Source organism: Hemiscyllium ocellatum, chromosome 34 (genome assembly GCF_020745735.1).
Source record: "Hemiscyllium ocellatum isolate sHemOce1 chromosome 34, sHemOce1.pat.X.cur, whole genome shotgun sequence".
Classification (NCBI taxonomy): Eukaryota; Metazoa; Chordata; class Chondrichthyes; order Orectolobiformes; family Hemiscylliidae; genus Hemiscyllium; species Hemiscyllium ocellatum.
In genome coordinates, this window is record NC_083434.1 from 38,919,552 (window position 1) to 38,933,463 (window position 13,912).

At 43.5% G+C, this 13,912-nt stretch overlaps 1 protein-coding gene across 1 annotated transcript; it reads left to right on the forward strand.

Annotated features, from left to right (window-relative positions):
- The first annotated feature begins 6,184 nt into the window (after positions 1 to 6,184).
- LOC132832288 (tetranectin-like protein) lies at positions 6,185 to 13,679 on the forward strand. The gene is made up of 3 exons (XM_060850164.1): positions 6,185 to 6,337; positions 9,718 to 9,816; positions 12,672 to 13,679. The coding sequence occupies exons 1-3, from the start codon at positions 6,229 to 6,231 to the stop codon at positions 13,067 to 13,069; spliced, it is 606 nt and encodes a 201-aa protein (XP_060706147.1). The 5' UTR covers positions 6,185 to 6,228; the 3' UTR covers positions 13,070 to 13,679.
- Positions 13,680 to 13,912: the final 233 nt, after the last annotated feature.

The following is a 13,912-nucleotide window of genomic DNA, read 5'->3' on the forward strand; positions in this document are numbered from 1 at the left end:
AAGGAATCTTTGCTGGAAAGTGTGGTGTGGGTTTTAGATGGGGATTAGATTGGATTAGATTACTTACAGTGTGGAAACAGGCCCTTTGGCCCAACAAGTCCACACCGACCCTCTGAAGCGCACCCACCCAGACCCATTCCCCTACATTTACCCCTGCACCTAACACTACGGGCAATTTAGCATGGCCAATCCACCTAACCTGCACATTTTTGGACTTTGGGAAGAAACCGGAGCACCCGGAGAAAACCCACGCAGACACGGGAGAATGTACAAACTCCAAATAGTCAGTCGCCTGAGGTGGGCATTGAACCCGGGTCTCTGGCGCTGTGAGACAGCAGGGATATCAAGACTTAACTGTGATGCTAAAAGTCTGCTCACCTTGGCACACTCATTAAGGTGAGGATGTCAGATACAAAATAGAACATGTGAGCAAGCAACAGGAGTAGGCCATTTGGCCCCTCGAGATAGCGCTATCATTCATTGAACCATGAAGATTTTACAGCTTGGAAGAGGCCCTTTGGCCCATTGCATCCATACTGTTTGAATATTTCTAAAATGTCTTGAGGACTCTGGCCTGAACCATCCTTATAGACAAAGAGTTCCAAATCCTCTTTGGGTGAACATTATCTGATGAGATTCTTGAGCTTTTTGTTCCTATTATTTTCTCATGTTGCCTTCAGAGTTCAGCTTCTGCTATTACCTGGACACCACATGCCAGAATGGGAGCCTGCTTTGATTGTAACATACTTGACTGAAAGTTATCAGGGATACCGATACTTCTACGTCAAAATAGTCCTGGTCATAAATCACCTTAGTCACAAGATTCTGGCTATGTGTAAAACATTGATTAAGTTGTCAGCAGATTCTCCTAGATTTTTCTTAAATAAATCTTGCTCTCTATTATCTGATTGGTATTTGATATAAAATAATTGCGAAAAATGTTCTTAGAATATTGTTTAAATTGATTCAAGGGGTGAGGGTCTCACTGGTTAGGCCATGTGTTGCCCATCTCTAATTGTCTAGAGAGCAGTTAAGAACGACGAATCTGGAGATGGTGCACAGATCAAAGGAGGTGGTGGTGAGGGCAGACCGAGAGTCATCAGAGCACATGTGGAAATTGCTGGGCTATTTTCATATGAGGAGAAAGTGAGGACTGCAGATGCTGGAGATCAGAGCTGAAAATGTGTTGCTGGAAAAGCGCAGCAGGCCAGGCAGCATCCAAAGAGCAGGAGAATCGACGTTTCAGGAGGGCTCACGCCCGATACGTCGATTCTCCTGCTCTTTGGATGCTGCCTGGCCTGCTGCGCTTTTCCAGCAACACATTTTCAGCTATTTTCAGATGAGGTTGTCAGGGTACAGCATGTTAACGAGAAATCTAAGACGCCCAAAAGTAGAACTTTGGGGGGCACCAGATAAAGGACTATGTTGCCAGTGTTGGGAGGGTTTGTGTTATAGGGGGCGGCTGAACAGGCTGGGACTGTTTTCCCTGGAGCGTCAGAGGCTAAAGGGTGACCTTATAGAGGTTAATAAAATCATGAGGAGCATGGATAGGGTAAATAGACAAGGTCTTTTCCCTGGGGTGGGGGAGTCCAGAACTAGACAACATAGGTTTAGGGTGAGAGGGGGAAAGATTTAAAAGGGACGTAAGGGGGAACTTCTTCATGCAGGGGCTGGTGCGCGTATGTAATGAGCTGCCAGAGGAAGTGGTGCAGGCTGGTACAATTACAGCATTTAAAAGGCATTTGGATGGGTATATGAATAGGAAGGGTTTAGAGGGATATGGGCCAAGTGCTGGCAAATGGGACTGGATTAGGTTAGGATATCCAGTCGGCATGGATGAGTTGGACAGAAGGGTCTGTTTCTGTCTTGTACATCTTTATGACTCTGTGACATTACTGTGGGTCTGGAGTCACATGTAGGCCAGACCAGGTAAGGATGGCTGGTTCCTTTCCTAAAAGACATCAGTGAACCAGATGTGTTTTTCCCGACAATCGGGAATGGATTCATGATCACCATTAGACCCTTAATTTCAGATTTTTGTTGAATTTAAATTCCACCATCTGCCATCACCATTACACTCCCATTGTTGCTCTTCTGTTATAGTTTGTCATTTTAAATCATAATCTACAACAGGACCTACAGTGTAAAGAAAGAAGTTCACTGATCCTTCTCTAGGGTTCTTCTCTAATCCTGAAGCAATTCTATATCACATGAATTGTCTCTCCCAAATACTTCTGTTCACTTCCTTGTCTGAAGGTTTTGTGATTTTAAATCTTCCTGCATGCTCCATATTTATCTGTTGTTGTTTCTCTAACTTAAAGAATTTCTTTGAGTACAGTTGCAAGAATTTTCTATTTTTTTTGTAAATGTAATTGATGTTACTGTATTAACTGTTACATTTTCCTCTGCAAATTTTCTAAAGGTTGTAATTGTTTTCTTTCATTACTGGATAATGAAGATAAATTGTAAATAAAACTTTGTCCTTAAGAGCTTTCTTGTCTTCATGTAGATTTTAAACTTCTATCTTAGACTACAAGACCATAAGCTATAGAAGCAAAGTTAGGCCATTAGGCCCATTGAGTCTACGCAACCATTTGATCATGGCTGATAGGTTTCTCAAGGCCATTCCCCTGCCTTCTCCCCATAACCTTTAATTCCCTTAATAATCAAGAACCTATCTTTCTCTGTCTTAAATACATTCAATGATTGGTCTCCACAGCCCTCTATGGCAATGAGTTCCATAGCCTCACCACACTCTGGCTGAAGAAATTTTTCCTTATCCTTATTGTAAAGGGTCATCCTTTGATTCAGAGGTTGTGCCCTCGGGTTCTAGTCTGTTCTCCCCTGAGTTTTTCATGCCATGTTATATTGTAAACAAGGCACCACACTGACATATTTTAGTTGAATAACAAAAACTTGTTTCTCCTTCACAGTAATGTTTTTAATAAATTGCACTTCCACCTTATGCCAATTAGTCAAGTTATGCTTCAGTTTTCCCAATGTTCTTACAGTGTGTCCTTTTTAGAAAGTTGCTACTGCAGCTTTTCCTGATATTGCAAAATACAGTCATAGTGATAGAGACGTACAGCACAGAAACAGACCCTTCGGTCCAACTCTTCCAAACTTAATCCAGTCCCATTTGTCAGCACTTGGCCCATATCCCTCTAAACCTTCCTATTCATAAATCCATCCAGATGCCTTTTAAATGTTAATTTGTTTGATGTAGCATTTCAAGTCTTTTCTCCCCTTCCCAGCAGAAAATTTGTCCTTAAATGTAAACATCTTCACTCTTCCACTGAGAGACTTTAACCACATTCATTGCCTAATATTGACTATTGTAGCCAAGGTTTATAATTCAGATTTTTCCCCTTCAAGCTTTGGTAAGAATCCGCTTGGGTTTTCACCAGTTTTCTCAATTTTGTTTTGCTGTCTTTAGCTGATTTGAATTTTACAGGCAGGCATGGTGTTGTGGCTTCTTTGTGCTGCTTTCACAGGCTCTATCTGTTTTTAAGCTGCAGAACATTCCAACAGACCGTCACAGTTCTCTGTTTGGAAAATCCTTCCTTCTTTCTGGATGGCTGTGATTTGAGTAAAGTTGATGATTTCTTCAGCTTGTAGGGTAAAAAATGAGGTCTGCAGATGCTGGAGATCACAGCTGAAAATGTGTTGCTGGTTAAAGCACAGCAGGTTAGGCAGCATCCAAGGAATAGGAAATTCGACGTTTCGGGCATAAGCCCTTCATCAGGTTTCCTGATGAAGGGGTTATGCCCAAAACGTCGAATTTCCTATTCCTTGGATGCTGCCTAACCTGCTGTGCTTTAACCAGCAACACATTTTCAGCTGATTTCTTCAGCTTGGCATGAATTGGATAAATCCGCACCACAGTTCACCATGTTCATTATCACAATGGTGCCCATTGTTGACCTTTCTTACCAGTGTTAGTCTAAGGTACTGATACCATGAGTCCACATGAAATCTCTGGCAGAAGATGGACTCGGTCTTAGTTAAGCAAGACATGCTTATTACATATTACTGAGTAACTAGTTACATTATCACTAAGATACACAACAATCTCTTGTGAGACATCAGGCTCCATGGAAGACTGTATACTCAGATTGCTAGGTGCTATTAACCATTCCTACACAGCCTTGATGATAAAATCAAAAGCAGAGCAGACATCTGGTTAGCTCTGCCCAGGAGCAGCCCTTTCAGATCTAGATGTGCTATTTACACCTGATATCGGTTAATTTATTCAGCTCCTAACTGCCTCATACAACAAACAAGGCTGCACACTCCCAATTTGAGAAACTTCCAAATCACTCCTTTCTAGATGAAGTGCACTCACACCTTTCTAATGTGTCAAACTAAGCTTCAATGCCTGACTATCTGGATTTCAAAGCCCAGTTGGCCCTTTTCCTATCCTGCATAAAATCCCACTCACCTCTCTTTTCAGAGTTATCTCCCCCTCAATGTATAGTCCTTCTCCATGAATCAGCTTTTTGATTTAAATTCTAAAACTTCACCTACAAACCACATCACAGCATATCACACCTGTAAAACATTAACCAATCACAGAGCTCTCCTGAACCCTGCTACTTCAGCTTTGTTGTTCCAGTTCAGTTCTGCTGTATGTTCCCCTCCCTGGGAAATCCTGCTACGTTAAAGGTGCTCTACAAATCCATCATTGTTGATCTGCTGTCTGCTCAGTCTTTGACAGGTTTCTCCTTCCACACATGTGCAGTACGTACCCCCTGATGGCCATTCGTGAGGCTCTGTTACTCCTCTCCACCTGCCCCATCGCACTCCGAGTTGATTCACTTCATCAACCTTCTCTATGTCCATACCTGTCCATCCTCTCACCCGAGGAGAAAGTGAGGACTGCAGATGCTGGAGATCAGAGCTGAAAAATGTGTTGCTGGAAAAGCGCAGCAGGTCAGGCAGCATCTAAGGAGCAGGAGAATCGACGTTTCGGGCATAAGTCCTTCTTCAGGAATTTGATTCCTGAAGAAGGGCTTATGCCCGAAACGTCGATTCTCCTGTTCCTTGGATGCTGCCTGACCTGCTGCGTTTTTCCAGCAACACATTTTTCAGCTCATCCTCTTACCCTGCCCCCTGGGGTCAGATGGCTGGTTTGCAATCCTTGTGATGCCAACAACATGAGCTAAATTCCTGCATTAGCTGAGGTTACCATTAAGGACTCACATTCTCAACCTCACCCCTCGCTGAGGTGTGGTGACCCTCAGGTGAAACCACTACCAGTCATCTCTCTCTAATGTGAGAACAGCCCTGTGGTCTGGTTACCTTCCCCTTGCCGACACCAAGTTACACCATTTCTGCAAAATATCCTCTCTCTCAGAAACAAAGGCTGGCAAATGATGTGCAGGTTAGGTGGATTGGACATCCTAAATTGCTCATAGTGTGCAGGCTGGGTGGATTAGCCATGGGAGTTGCAGGGTTAGAGGGATACAGTAGGTGGAGTAGGTCTGGGTGGGATGGTCTTTGGAGGGTCAGTATAGACTCGATGAACTGAATGGCCCACTCCTACACTATAGGGATTCTAAATACACCCAGTTCAAGCCTTCACTCTGTTCAGAATCAATCTTAGGGTCTTGTTGCCACTAAGGATCTGTCTCACTGACAGCAGCAGCTCATCATTTAATCACTACTTTTCCCCTTCTTACACTTTACTGTCCTCTCTCTTTTACCGAAGATCCCTTTGTGATGCATTCAAACTGCGATTTGATTTTTAAATGAACTAATTTTGCTCAATTAGTTTGCCTCTCTAACCTTTGTGGCTTTGATTGTCTGCGGAACTTCTCTATAAACTGATTTCATGTTCTTGCCTCTGTACCTCCTGCTCCCATCCCATTGTTGAATCAAGCCCAAATCTTGACGTTTCCCTTGTGGAAGATTAGTGTTTGATTCACCTCTTGGATTGGGATCCTTGGCAAGTTACAATGCTGCGATGGTTTGTTTTCAATTTAATGGCTCTTTGTGAGCAAATATAACTGACCCACTGTTGTGTTTCTTACCCAAGTGGGGATATATCTTGGGGAGGGTGGTGTAGGCAAGGGGATCTAATAGCCAGAACTATGAGGTAGAGATCTGGAATGATTCCTCTTTGGATGTGTTGACTGGACATAAGGTTTCAATTACTTTTTTTTTCCTGCAGTTTCTTGAATAAGTCAGGGCAGGACTGTTGCCTTACTTCCAATTGCCTCTGACACCATGGAGCTGAGAGCAATTCCCCTCGTACTCCTGGTTCTGTGTCTCCTGCAGATGACCCATGAACAGGCAGTCAGAAACAAACCGAGGAAGAATGGGGCTGCAAAGAAAGGTAAGCTGGGTCCCTCTCCTTTAAAAGTCAGATGGGGTTTACTCCAGTGCCAGCCAGGGGTTAAAGGACCCAAGGTCTGTGCTTACCTCCACTGAGGAGGTAACACGGACAGCAATGAGCCCTGTCTGCTGATTGTCAAGGTGCAGGAGTTGTGAAACTGTGATGCCCACCAGTGTCAAATAGCAGGCATTTCAACACAGCCAGTGAGGGAGGTGAGCTTCAGGAAGGGACTGGACAGAGGGAGTGTTACAGGGCTGCAGCATGCATCATTATTCCAGAAAGGAGGAGGAGTGGAGAAATAAGTGTGGAGTGAGTAGAACTGAAGATACATGTTAAAATACTGTCTGACAACATTTCACATCTTCACCTCTTTTTTATGGAATCAGGAAATTATGGAATCAGAATTTGTTGGCAGTGGTTAGGCTTCCCACTGCTTAAAGGTCTGTAATCTCACTAGACATTACAAACAAATCTGTTTATTTGAATTGCAAACTGTGCAGATATGTGGTTTATGTAATAGTTGTGGTTATGCCACGAGGTACTATTTTTGATTTCTCATTAATCACTGTCACTTGTCCTCAATTAAGAAGTAATATAATCTTTCTGATACACGGACAAAGTTAAAATTCACACAACACCAAGTTATAGACCAACGGGTTTATTTGGAAGCACAAACTTTTGGAGTGTTGCTCCTTTGTCAGGTAGCTAGTGGAATGGGGTCATAGGACACAGAATTTATCGCAAAAGACCATAGAGTCATACACTGATGCGATATATGGAACAAACCTAAATTGCTGTTAAAACTTTCACCTTTTAGAATGGGTTGCAGGTTTCGATTCATTCAAATCACTGGCACTTCCAAATAAACCTGTTGGACTATAATGTGGTGTCGTGTGATTTTTAACTTTGTCTACCCCAGCCCAACACCAGCACCTCCACATCTGTGAAATGTTGCAGGAAAGTGGTTATGGCAGTGCCCATTGATCACAGAGTTTACTTCTGGCAGGATAATTGAGACACTGAAGATGTGGAATCTTGCACTTCAACCTGCAAGAGCAACCAAGAACTTAGCATCACGTCTGAAAAATCCCACCCCAGAAAATGCAGCACTCCCTCAGTAACGTAACAGGAGAGACCACCGAGATTGTGTGCACAAGTCAGTGGAGTGGGACTTGAACCCAGAATCTTCTGATTCAGAGGAGGTTGCGGGTCCTTCACTGAGATGGAACATAATAATAGAGTGGGGTCATTATAATTGAGCAGAATGACTTCCCTGTTATTCAGGATGCAACCCTGTTAGTCACTGGTAATACAGAGGTTTGTAGAGAAACCACATACAGTTGACTTCATGAGATACTCTGACTGCAAACACTGAGAGATATAATACACTACTGCAAAGAGGGATATAGATCTATGTTTCTCGATTTGCACTCATCAGGACACAATACAAGAATGCCAAATTTCTACAGTTTACACCATAGGAGAAAAAGGTGCTGATTTGTTGGCACCTTGACTCTGAATAGCCAAGACATTGCCATGGAGAAAACATAGCGGAACTAAAGGCTTCCCAAACTCCCATGTTTTTCAAAGAAGAATACAAGGCTTGAACATATTCCTTTTGTTTGCAGAGAATGGGTCATTGCATCTGAATGTGTGCCATTTCAAGTAGGTTTAAATGACTCGCTTAATTAAACTTTTTGGAATTGCCCTGGAGCTTGCTGAAGCTATATTTGTGGTTGCTTTCTTTGCAGCAACATTTCATCCATTAAGAGTCAACTTGACAACTAATCAGCACCCTTTTGTCATGTAGCATAAATTGTGATCATTTGCAATTTGAAATTCTTGTGTTTGGTCCTGATGTGTGTAAGTTGAAGAGCTTCAGCAGCATGTCCCTTTTATCAGAAACCCTGCTACTCTTTAAAATAGTGCCTTGGGATCTTGAACAACTACCTAATAGAGAAGACATGTCCCTGGTTTAATGTCTCATCAAAAAGACAGCAGCTCTGACTGTGCAGCACTCCCTCAGTACCGCACAGGAGTGTTAGGCTTAGCTATTGTGCTTAAGTTTCTAGATGTATGTGAGTAAAGGATGGAGGGTATCAGTACAATAAGGGCTGTCATTGGCTGTATTTCTGCTACAAACAATGGAGTTTATTAATGTATGATTGACTAGATTTCCAAGCCAAGAATGTCAGAAATAAGGGCATTTGCTTGGAGTGTGGCAATCTATTTCCATTGGTGCCCTTGCCGTGTGACTGGCTACAGCATGCCTTCCCAAAGTAAGGTCAAAGATCGTGATGCCTGCCAAGTCAAATAGCTGCCAGCGTACAGCTGAGTGCATCTCTTTGTGCTGGGAATGCAAGATTCATTAAGGGACTGAGAATGGATGTAATGGGTGAGGGGAGTGTTTGATGATGCATGGCTAGTATGCTGTGAAAGTGAAATTCTGGTACAATGCATCATTGAAGTCGGAACAGAGAGAGAACCAGGAAGGGAGGAGGTGGAACCTAATGCTAGCTAACACATTCACAGAGAACGGAATTATAACAGATAGTGAGCAGGAACCAGTGTCGAATCCTCTATCTGTGACTAAACCTATTTTAAATAATTGAATAAAACAATTATCCTGAGTTATATTGGTGAATCATAGTCATCTTCTTAGTCAACGTAAATTAAAAAATTATTAGTGACAGAATATACAGGTTGCCAAAGTTTTCAGACTTGTGTTCATCAGGTCAAATGCAAGATGGCCATGGTTTTCAATGCCAGTGTGATGTCAGGTGTGTAGCTAATGTTCCAACGATTGACTGACCAAACACAGGAAAATATTTGTTCCATTGTGGGCAGAGTACAGCCAACCGATGGTGCCTACAAAACTTAGAGCTATTAGATGGGATTCCACAATTGGGCACCACTCGCTTAACAATCCCAAGTGTGCCAGCATTGACAACCAATTAAAATAACCTGTTAGCTCATCAAGTGTCTTATTTATGCATCAGAGAAACAATATACCTTCCTGTGCAGCCTCGTACCTTTGGGAATTACCCATGAGGCTTTTGGGACTTATAGTTTTTCCATTCGTTTATCCATGGCAACATCTCAACCAATCAGAATGACCAACTGACACCTTTTACATCCTTAGCATAAATTATTGTCATCATTTGATTCTTGCATTCTTGCATTTGTCCTGATGACTGCAAAATGAAAAGATTTGGCAAAATGTTACTCTTGTCAGTGATATTCACCCCTCCACAACCAAACTGATATAAATAGCCAATGTCTTTGATCCCCACTCCCCGTCGGTATTTATAGGTTGATTTTCTACACACCCAACCTTTTGCAGCATGACCACTCACTTCATATCCTTCACCTTTGGACAGCGATGGTGACGCTAAGTATGATCGAAGACATCAAGGATCAGATTGCTCAGATCATTAACGAGGTGAACGTACTGAAGGAGAAACAGGCACTGCAGACAGGTAAGGGGGAGTGGGCCGTGATGGTGCTGGGGGTGAACTAAACAAGTGGGGAAGTCTCCTTACGTTTGTAAGACTGTACCTGGTGTACTCTGTACAGGTTGGTCTCCTTACTGAAAGAGGGTTAATACTTGCACTGGAAACAGTTCATCCTGGAATGGAAGGGGTTGCTTCATGAGGAAAGGTTGGGTGGGTTGGGCTGATACTCACTTGGAGAGGTGACGTTACTGAACGATGAGATTCTGAGGAGGCTTGAAGGGGTAGCTGCTCAGATAATGCTTCCTTTTGGGGAGGGTATGGGGCAGTTTCAAAATAAGGAGTCCACTATAGACGGCAAAAATAAGCGGGACTTTCTTGTCTCATTAATCTTTGAAATAGTCTCTGTCAGTGAGTAGTGGAGGCTGCGTCATTGACTATGTTCAAGGCGGAATTATATTAGTATTGATTGAGACGGGAGTCAAGGCTGATAGGGGATAGGCAGAGACTTAAGGCTGAGACCACAGCCAGATGAGCGAGGAACATATTGAAAGGTGAACATAGAACATAGAATATAGAAAAGTACAGCACAGAACAGGATCTTTGGCCCATGATGTTGTGCCAGGGATTAATCCTAATGTAAAATAAAATAACTATGCACCCTCTAATGCCTGAACACCGCACCCCACCTTTCTTATAGATACAGATGAATCTCGATTATCTGGCATTCAATTAACTGAATTTCAGATTATCTGAACAAGATCACAAGGTCCCGATGTTTGGCTAACTGTGTTATCTGGCATTGATTATCCAGCATTCGACTAACCGAACGAAATACTCACTGCCCATGTCCTTCGGATAATCAAGGTTCCTCTGTACATAAAAAATAGGAGCAGCGATAGGCCATTCAGCCCTTCGAGCCTGCTCGGCCATTCATTATGATCCTCGCTGACCATCCAACTCAACAATCTGTTCCTGCTTTTCCCCCTTATATTTTGATCCTTTTAACCCCCCAAGTGCTATCTCCAACTCCTTCTCGAAAACATTCAGTGATTTGGCCTCCGCTGCTCTCTGTGGTGGTCAATTCCACAGCTTCCCCACTCTCTGGGTGAAGACATTTCCCCTCATCTCAGACCTAAATGATTTATCCTGAATCCTGAGACTGGAACCTCTGGTTTTGGACTCCCCAGTCATCAGGAACATGGACTGAGTGAGATCCCACCTTGGATCCTTACTTGGTCACAGACTATCTCCTTTGGTGGCACGGCAGTATTATACATTCTTCAAACTCCAGTGAGGATCCAAGATTTGGCTTTACTCAGGCTACTGATGGAGAGTAGAAGAACCAGGGATGTTCAAAGAATGTAAGAGACAGGAGCCAGGGTCCACTATCTGACCATTGAGCCTGTTCTGCTAGTCACTAAGTCATGGCTTACATCATTGTGGCCTTAACTCCACATTCCTGCCTGACCCTGATCATCTCTCTTGTCAATCAAAAATCTGTCTAATTTGTCCTTGAAAGTGTTCAATGACCCAGCCGCCACTGCTCAGGGTAAGAGATTTCCAAACACGCAGAGAGAAAAAAAACACAATTTACCTCAGCTCTGTTTTAAATGGGAGAACCTCTGTTTTGAAATGGTGCCCTTCGTTCCAGAACGAGAGAGATCCTCTCAGTATCTATCCTGTCAAAGCCCTTCAAGATCTTATATGTTCGATACAATGTCTCTGAGTCACTGGCTGGGTATATTCAATGTGGTCCCCTTATGGTTATGGAGGGGTAACAACTTGGACTCAAATATCACGTATGACAAATGATGAAACCGAATAATAATAATTTTAATAACTTGTGAAGTGACACAGAGAAGCAAAGAAGAAAATGACTGGATTGTTATAAAAACTCAACCTGGTTGATAAAAGCAGGTGGTGGCCTAGTGGTATTATCACTAAACGGCTGATCAAGAGATTCCCCAGACAATATTTTGGGGACCTGGGTTTGAATCCTGCCATGGCAGATGTTGGAATTTGAAACTAATTAAAAAATTCTGGCATTAAGATTCTCATGTTGATTGTTGACCACATTGAAACCCACCTGGTTCACTGAGGTCCCTTTAGGGAAGGCAACTGCCTTACCTGGGCTAGATTACATACAAGGAGAAAGGGCAGATGCTGCAGATCAGAGTCAAGAGTGCGGCACTGGAAAAGCACAGCAGGTCAGGCAGCATCCGAGGAGCAGGAGAATCAGCGTTTCAGGCATAAGCCCTTCATCATCATTCCTGATGAAGGACTTATGCCCGAAACATCGATTCTCCTGCTCCCTCAGATGCTGCCTGACCTGCTGTGCTTTTCCAGCACCACACTCTCGACCTAGATTATATGTGACTTCTGTCCCACGGCAATGCAGTTGACTGTTAACTGGCCTCTGGGCAATTAGGGACAGGTAATAAATACTAGTGATGCCCACAATCTGTGAATGACTAGGAAAAATGAAGGGAGGCTAACGTCCCAGGCTGATGATGGAATTTGAATTTGATAAAAATCTGGAATTAAGATTCTATTGACGACCATGTCGAACCATTGTTGATTGTTGGAAAGCCCCATCTGGTTCATTCATGTCCTATAGGGAAGAAAAATGTTATCCTTACCCAGTCTAGCCCACATATGAATGCAATCTCAGATGATGGCGTTGACTTAATGATGACTAAAGCAACTAGACATGGTACAATATCTATTTAATGGTTTACTGGTGTTGGGTGCATCTTAAGAAGAAGCTACACAAGCCTTCCTTCCAAAGTAAACCCAACAACATCCACATTAGCTAATGTTGGGGAAGCGAGTCATTGCATTATCACTAACCCATCCCACATCCCATGTTCTCTGTCCAGTGTGCCTGAGAGGGCTCAAGGTTTACCGTAAGTGCTTCCTCCTCATGGACGGACAAAATAACTTCCATGAAGCGGCTGACGATTGCATCATGCATGGGGGCATCCTCGGCGTGCCACACAACCACCACGAGAACAATGAGCTGTACAACTACGCCAAGACGACCCTGGGGGACGGGCATGACATCTGGGTTGGCATCACTGACATCGCAACTGAGGGAGACTGGGTGGATGTGTCTGGAAAGGCCACCAACTACACCAACTGGGAGACCATTCGCCGCCAACCCGATGGTGGCACAAGGGCCAACTGTGTGGCAATGTCAGGCCCGGCTAACGGCAGGTGGTTTGACGACGCCTGTGCGCGCCAGAAAAATTACTTCTGTCAATTTAACATTCTTTAATAGCTGCAGAGTTTCACCTCACGTATAGCCTGACTGGTTTAGTCTCGCTACGGGTGCTTTAGGGGTTTTTGTTTCAGTGATGATATCTTGCGAGCAGTACAGGTACAAAGTGATTCTCATTGACCCAGGTTGACTGTCCTCTTCATTCCTCAACATTCTGTCCATTCAGGACTGTGTCTGTTTCGGAGATGGTAAACCAAGGTAACCACCATGATGCCAGGATGCCACCAATCCTGGACCCACATGAATACCACAGGCCATACGGATAAAACCCAGTAGAACACCCCTTCTCCCCTGCCCTTGTCTTTCTCTGTGCAGTACAGTGAACTTCAGGAGCTGAGCAGAGTAGGGGAGGCTGGAAGGGGCGGTTAGGTTGGTCAAACCACCCCACCCCCATCATCTCTCTCCATGCCAGGCTGCTTCGACACTGAAGCACAGGTACACCTGGTTGTACTGCCCTTGTTGTGGTTTATTTGCTAACTCAGCTGTGCAGGAATTCATAGCTTGCTTGGCTCTGTGGCTAGTCCAGGTTTCTTGCCATGCCCGTTGTAAACACAGTAATGCATGCTACTGTTGTGACCTGAAATAAAACCATTCATTCAAAGACAAAGGAAGTTGCTGTATTGTATTTCCATCCAACTGAGTGTGAGTGAGTGTGTGTATGTATGTAAGTGCATATGAATGTGTGCCTGTGTATGTTTGTGTGTGAATGCGTGTGAGAGCATATGTGTGTAAGATTACGTGTGAGTATGTCTTGATTTGTGTATATGTGATTTTTAACTTTGTATACCTCAGTCCAACACCGACATCTCCAAATTATGTCTATGTGTGTGTTCATGTGTA